At 36.6% G+C, this 7,843-nt stretch overlaps 1 protein-coding gene across 1 annotated transcript in view; it reads right to left on the reverse strand.

The window, feature by feature from the left end:
• LOC106870929 (membrane metallo-endopeptidase-like 1) overlaps positions 1-7,843 on the reverse strand; it is a 68,988-nt gene that overhangs the window by 21,602 nt on the left and 39,543 nt on the right. Inside the window, exons 13-14 of the mRNA XM_014917171.2 lie at positions 7,619-7,710; positions 4,795-4,853 (exon numbers count right to left, since the gene is read on the reverse strand). Coding sequence (XP_014772657.1) covers positions 4,795-4,853; positions 7,619-7,710 — 151 coding nt within the window. The remainder of the gene's footprint in view (positions 1-4,794; positions 4,854-7,618; positions 7,711-7,843) is intronic.

A 7,843-nucleotide genomic window follows, 5' to 3' on the forward strand; every position in this document is an offset into this window, starting at 1 on the left:
CACATATATATATATATATATATATATGTATATACCACGGGCTTCTTACAGTTTCCGTCTACCAAATCCATTCACATGTCTTTGGTCAGCCCGAGGCTATAGGAGAAGAAACTTGCCTAGGTTACCACGCAATGGGCCTGAACCTAGAACCATGTGGTTGGGAAGCAAGTTTCTTACCACTGAGTCACTCCTGTACGTGTATATATATATATGTGTGTGTGTGTGCTACCTATATCTTAAATAACTTAACTTAGGTAACTTTCGACCAATGATTGGTTTAGGCCATGTCTAACTTAATAGCACCACCTGATAGGATTAGCTACATCCTTTTTACGTCAAATTTTGTGGTATCATGGTCCATTCGAGTAGGGAGATCTTGTTGAATGAGCTGTATTCAGGTTTAGGTGGCTTATCTGGTAATCCTTGAGAAATTATGTCCAGATTCCGTTTAAAGGTGATGGGATGCTTTTTCTCTTTGACCTGTTTTCGGATCATATTAAATAGGGCAGGGCCTATTTAGGAGAAGAAATTGTGTTGCACAGTATTTATCTTTTTGGGTAGGGGATGCGTGACCTGTGGCTTTGGCGTTCAATTAATTCTGAAACTAATGTTGCGGTCGATCGATGTCATATTCTCCAGATAGTGAAAATTATGTTCCGATCACAGCGGCACTGGAGAAAATTGAGGCTGAATGCTTTAAGGCTGTCCCAATATTCGAGATCAGTCATGCCCTTAATTCTTCTAGGGAATACATATTTCGAAATGTTTTGTTTTCTATGGGTAGACGACTGGGCCAGCAGTATTCGAGGTTTGGCAGTACAAAGGAGGAGAAATGAGAAATGAGGACAAGTTGTTTTCTGAACCGGAAGGTTCTTAAGGGCTAGGAGCTCATCCTACGATCCACATCGACCTTGTTGTTGATGCGGGCACTCCAGCTGAGATTTTTGTCAACAATTACTCATGTGTCTCTAATACTATTAGATGTTGTGAGTGGTTCCCTTGTTGGAAGAGAATATTGACGTTTTTCGAAAATGCACCAGTTTAATTTTTTCCTCGTTTAGTTGCATTTTGTTTTTGCCTGCTCGTTGACTTACAGCATGTGGGTCAGACTGGTGTTCGGTTCGGTCTTCTTCTCCGTTCGTAATTTTCTGAAGTTTGGAGTCATTAGCGAATATTTTCAATTTGTTGTGTTTTATGAAATGGCATTTATATAGACTATAACCAGAAGCGGGTCCAATACGGGTCCCCTGAGGGACACCGCAGTGACTTTCGCTGGATTTGTGCGGATTCCACCGATCACAGCATGTTGTGTCTTGTTTTGTAGGAAATACTTAATCCAATGTAGTAGTTTTCCACGGATACCAACATTTGACAATTTTGACAGTAGTAAATTGTGGTCGACTCTGTCGAGCGCTTTACTGAAGTCAAGATATATGACTTCAGAGTTTGAACCTGATTCCACGGCTTTAAGGACATCATCGATGTTGTGTAAGAGCTGTGTTAGACAGTCCATGCCGCAGCGAAAGCGATGGTGGTTTGAATTTAGGTAATTGTGGCTCTTCAGGAAACCATCTGTTCTTGATCTCACTGGCCTTTCAAACACTTTGGTGATATGGGAGGTGAGTGAGATTGAGAGACAACTGACAGCTAGGGATATTTCCCTGTTTGAAAAACCGAGATGACAGACTGGGATAAGAGCTGTTTCGGTACATGACATGACTAAAGATTTTTTCCAGAGTGTGGTTAGAAGAAATGCAATTTGGTGTCTGCATTCCTTCAGGAGACTAGCGGAGAATGTCTCACGGCCTGTAGAATAGTATTTGAGCTCAATTACTGCTATGATGTCTGAAACAGTAAAGGTAATATCCGAGATTGTATGCTGATAATTTTTATTACCCACTGTTCCTCAGTAGCTCTTTGATTTTTAATGCAAGTTTTCATGTTGGTCTGCAGAAGCTTTTGCAGCTCAAGCCTTTTCATTATTGTTGAATGTAGATATTGTTTATGGGAGCATTTTAATTGGTGAATTTTTTCATTAAGTCTTTTCATGCTTCAAATGAGTTGTTTTGTTCTCTCTCTACGGAGCCTGTTTCTGTTTGTGCAAGTAAATTTTGCAGAAGCGTGTTTTGAGCATGCATGTGTAACAATGTCCTCAAAGCGCTGTCATGTGGTTTCAACGTCATTGGAAAGACAGATCTTTTCTAATTGCTCTCGAGTCTGCTTTGTAGACGTTTACGTTGTCCAATAAGTGCAGTGGAACGGGATTGACTGGTTTGGTTTTGATATGCCAGAAATTAAAGTTGCAGAGCAGAATGTCGTGGTCCGAGAGGACAGTCCTTTTTACTGAAATGCTGTGAATGGTGCCAGAGTGGTTTGCTAATAAAAGATTGATTTATATATTCATTCATTTATTCGGTTCTCATTGTACCTTGTCGGACTTGAGGTACTTGCACGGTCATTGCACCTTCTAACATTGAAAGCGTCTTTGACAGCTTGTTCTATTGTTAACCCCCTGCTTTTAAGAACTGTTGCCATTGTTCTCCGCTACGTTTCCTTTGGTCGGCCACGTCTTCATTTACCTTGTAGAACCCATTGTAAAGCGATCCTGACAACTGAGTTCGGTTCATAGCGATAAACGCGCCCCAGCCACTTCCATCTTCTTGCTTCAATAGTTTTTGTTATTGGTTTCACGTTAGCCTTGGTGTGTGGTGTGTAGTTGGCTAGTCGAGATCATATTCGACGAGTAGACCTTCAAAATTTTTGTAAGCATTTATTTTGAAACACCTACTGTTTCTTTTCAATACTTTTGGTTGTTTTCCAATATTCGGATCCATGGAGGAGGATACTAAGTATGCTACTTTTGTAAAATCGTATTTTGGTGCTCTTGCTGAGTATTGATGACTTTCACATTGAGTTTCACATATCGAATTATTGTTTGGTTTTGCTGATTCTTGTATTATTTCATGAATGCAGTTTCCATCCATTGTTATTTTGTTTTCAAGATAGTTAAATTCGTCAACATTTGTCGTTGATTTGTCGTTCAAATCACATGATCAGCATCTGTTATATTTTTACGACGAGTCTCCATTTTCGTCTCGTTGATTTTGAGACCTATGGCGTTCGCTATTTGACTAAATCTTTCAGATTTATCTTGAGAACCAACAAATGTCGTCTGCATAATCTAAACCTTCTACTGGTGGTAGCAAACATCCTTGCTTGATTTCGAACGGATTTGTTAGTTTCTTATTGTATATAACTTGGTATTAGAAGATTTCTTAGAAGAAACGAATCATCGGTTTATTGCCTTGTTGGTTCGAGCAGAATCATCCATTAGATTAAAGAGTAATTCTGCTGCTGCTTTATCTGATGTATTGCAGTTGTCTAACTTCTAAGTATTTCTGGGCCAGTTTACATAAGGAAGGCTAAAATAGCCCCTTACCAGTATGTTTCCGGTGTTGTATTTTTGAAAGAAAGACTTGATTTGTTGAGGAATTCTTCAAAGCACTTTAGAGGTGCTTGGAGAGGCTTGTAGAAACCAACATTGGTTATATCTTTGGCCTTGTTGAATAATGATATGGATTTGCAGTAGCCATTGCAAAATATGTTCTTGGCAACAATTGCAAAGGAGCCATGAAGATAATGGCTGTTCTTCCTTTATTTCTGTCTGTACGATCTGCATGGATGATGGTGAAATTCTTAACTTTCATCTCGACATCCATGTGAGTGCTGTTTAAATTAGCTTCTGTAAGGATAAAGAAAGGAATGCAGTGTGCTGTTTCGGCAAGCCAACTTTCTATATATGGGATCTTCCATTTTGGGGCAGTGATTGATGGGTTGATGCTATGTACATTTAGCAGGAATGTCGGAGCAAGGGTAGTTTGTTGTTTGTATTGTTCTAAGTGCTTGGTCTTGGGTTATGTTGCTCAAAGTTAGCAGTGGGGGTAGTTTTTGTTTTGAGCTGTGTATGTGGAGTGATGTTCTAGTAAATAATGGGTATGTGTTCTTTGTGTTTTGCATATACGATTGCTGATATCTCGTTGGATCTATCGGCTTTGATGGGCCTTCATATTTTCTAGATAAGTTCATAAAATAGTGTTACCTCTTTGGTTTGCCACTTGGTCAGAATATAGATTGTTCATGTTTATGTTATGTGATGTTATGGTTATCCCATAGTTCTGTCTTCTTTGGTTTTAGGAGGTGGAATGTCGCCGTATTTTGTTGTTGTTGCAATGCTCGTTCGTTGCTTATTTTTCTTTTCGTTCGTTTTGTGCCCTCCAGATGGTGGTAGTTGCATTCTAGGCTCAGGCAAATCCTTCATGACACAGAATGTTGACATAATTTAAGGTGGAAAATGGTGCATCCGTAGCCTTTTGTGCATTCATATTTAGGATCAGAGCAATGGACTCTGTATTTAGGACGGTATTTGTGGTGGAGAAGAGAGCAGATCTTTCCATTCATATCATATGGAGAGGTTCCCTTAGCATTTCTACGTCATAAGGTAAGTTGGAAGAAATGGCAGCGTCCCTTGTTAGTGCCACTAGGGCCAAATCTACAGTTAAAAATATATATATCAATTACTATTCGTTAAATACTTGCATATGTATTATGACTGATTTGATAGTATTTGATATAATACATTAAAGTATTTTATTTAGATCTCAATGATTATGAAACCATTTAAGAAATAATGGGATTAACTATTTTACAATGTATTATCCATATAATACATTAATAATGAAGGTCGACTTAAATGATTAATCTCTATTACTTCTGAAGCAATAATTATCCACTTACGTATTGAATGAAATCTTTTAGTATAAGCAGGCAGGCCATCTGTTTGGGATACGATGTTCCTTAAAATACAAAATATAACAGAAACACATATGACGAGAAAATACAAATGATATAGAGAATGGGCAAAATGTCAATTGTACGATTGGTTAATAAATGTCTCGTGATTGGATTCGTGTGTTTTTACACATGCACCGCATGCGCACACACTCACACATACAAACATGCACGCAGGACGCACACACTCACACACACACACACATGCATATATTCCCAGTGCTAATTTCTTTGTTGAGAAAACGCCAGCAATACACTCAACTACTTTTGCTCTATAAACACACGGGGACATGAAGGAAAAAAATTTTATTCTTCAAATAAGCTGTGAGATTCGGGATTGAAAATTGAGTGGGATCTATCTTCAAATTATTTTAGTTAATTTTATTCACTCAACACAATACTCCCATTTCAAGCTTTCATATATCGTAACATAATGAGAGTTATTCATAAAGCAATGCCTGTGGATGAGTTATCTAATACAATATTCCAGCGATATGTTTTTATTAATAAGTACATGAACAACCGCTGGAATAATATTTACAAGAACATATTCTAACCTACATAAACATCAAGTACATTCTACTTTTGTTACTTTCAATATCTACACAGTTCAAATATATTAACAGGAAAGTTTTGTCAATACCGGCGAATTTAGAGATCTTTGATTATGTCTTATTTTAATTGATAAACCAAATATAACTACCCAAGTCTATTATGTTCACTGTAATTTTAAATCAGTGAAAGTTTCGGAAGCCTCTCCTCTTAAACTACTGAATATAAAGGATGCTTATTCCTAGCAATGTAGGTGCTTTTAACACCCTAGTCACAATTATATGTATGTATATACATGTATACATGTAAATATATATATATATATATATATATGTGTGTGTGTGTGTGTGTGTGTGTGTGTGTGTGTGTGTGTGTGTGTGTGTGTGTGTGTGTGTGTGTGTGTGTGTGTGTGTGTGTGTGTGTGTGTGTGTGGATAAATCTAATAAGTAACAAGGATGCCGTTTCAGGCGGCTCCATTTAATCGAACAATGCAAGAATTACGTCAATTTAAAATACAGCGCGATCCTCAGTGGCAAAATATGGATTTTCAACAGACTGAATATCCTAATATAATTTTCTGCTAATATTTCATCAAAGCTAGACAGTGAAAGAATTCTATGTTGCCAAGAAAAAGAGGTAGGGTAGGGGTGACATAAACTCGTTTCTTTTTTCCAGTTAAAGGGACCTACACTAGGAAACATAGAACGCTACAATGAGGTCCTAACACACATTAAGGACACAGAACTTCTGTCTGTTTAGTTTGTGACACTAATAAAGGAGTTGTAACCATTATAATATTTATCAATAAAGTAATGGCAATTATATAATGCAGTTCATTTAAATTGTTAATTTAGTCATTCTTAAATGTAATGATAGTAATGGGAAAATTAAGTTATTAAAGTATTCATGTTGCATCAAGAGTGAATAATTCTTTATAAACGATGCTTTTCTTTTGTTTTATATCGGAGTATATACGCAAAGACATTTGCTTTTGGTCTCCACACGAAAAGCAGAAATGGAAGATTCGGTTTCAACGTGAATGAAGGTAAAAAAAGTAGCTATATCATCCAGACGAATAGCTTCACGGAACGCAGGTGGCTATGCGGTGGCATTGTAAAACCCACAGTTCAAATAGAACACACATTGTCACGGTTTTTTTTTGGTTTTACATTTGAATAGGCCGTATGGACTATTGTTTAAATCTGAACAAGGGGATACTACCCCCAACAGATTTAAATTTACTACGCCTGTATGTGTGTATTTTATAAGAGAAAACGTAATAATTGAAATAGAAAAATATCGATGCCATACACGTTAGGTTATTGAATTTATTATGTTGCATTAAGAGTGAATATTTACAAACTATTATTTTTGCTTTATTTCGGGGTGCATAAGCAAAAAGATTTGCTTTTGCTCCCAAACACGCTGCTCCTACATGAAGTTGGCCTCGTGAAAAGTATGGCTTTTGAAGTTGCAACGTAGCGACTTTTAGTGTTGGCCTTGAGTTTTAATACAGCTCATGGCAAAAGAAAGTGGGATAGGAAACTATAACCGCTTAAATTGTAATGAGACAGTAGATGGTATAACTGTTATGCGAGGAATGAAATCGGTGTCACATTTACCCCAACCAGTAAGAATATTTGCCTCAATGCAGTTCCTCATAAGTCTGTGCACAGTTAGTGTTGTACCATTGCATATTTTTTTCGTGATAAATTACTAAGCTCCCACAGGTGATACTCCTACATAAAATTGACCATGTGAAAAGCAATGTTTATCAAGTGGCAATCCAGCAAGTTTTAGTGTTTGACCCTAAGTTTTTTTATGGAAAAATAAATTGAGATAGGAAACTGTAACCTCTTAAACGGCAATGGAAGCTTAGATGGTATGTCGAATATGCGAGGAATGAAGACGGTGTCACATTTACCACAACCAGTAAGAATATTTGCCCCATAAGTTTGTGCACAATAAGTTTTGTACAGTTATATAATTTTTGTTGAGACAAATTTGGCAATAGCAAAGCAACTTATCCGAGGAAGCTTAACAAATGCAACAATTATTAATACGATATACTTAATGTATTTCTTTCATTAAACATTATATATGTATGTGTTTATGTGTGTGGCTGTAAGTACGTGAGTGTTGATGTAAAGAATTATCTAAATCAAAAGCATACGCAACTGAAATTAGTTATACCAACAAAATAAGCAACATAACCTACTTTTCATCGTGAAGCATCCTCATGTTCAGCAAGTTTGAGTAAAATTTGTTCAAGCTAAAGATGTCTGAGACAAAATTGTCAGTGAAATTTAGCTGAAAAATAAAGACAGTTATTTTGGTTGGATTTTTAAATAAACCAATAGGATTCGGGATCACAGATATGTTTTGGTGCGAATGTATATGTATATATATATATATATATATATATATATATATATATATATAT

This window comes from Octopus bimaculoides, chromosome 8, assembly GCF_001194135.2.
Source record: "Octopus bimaculoides isolate UCB-OBI-ISO-001 chromosome 8, ASM119413v2, whole genome shotgun sequence".
NCBI classification, from domain to species: domain Eukaryota; kingdom Metazoa; phylum Mollusca; class Cephalopoda; order Octopoda; family Octopodidae; genus Octopus; species Octopus bimaculoides.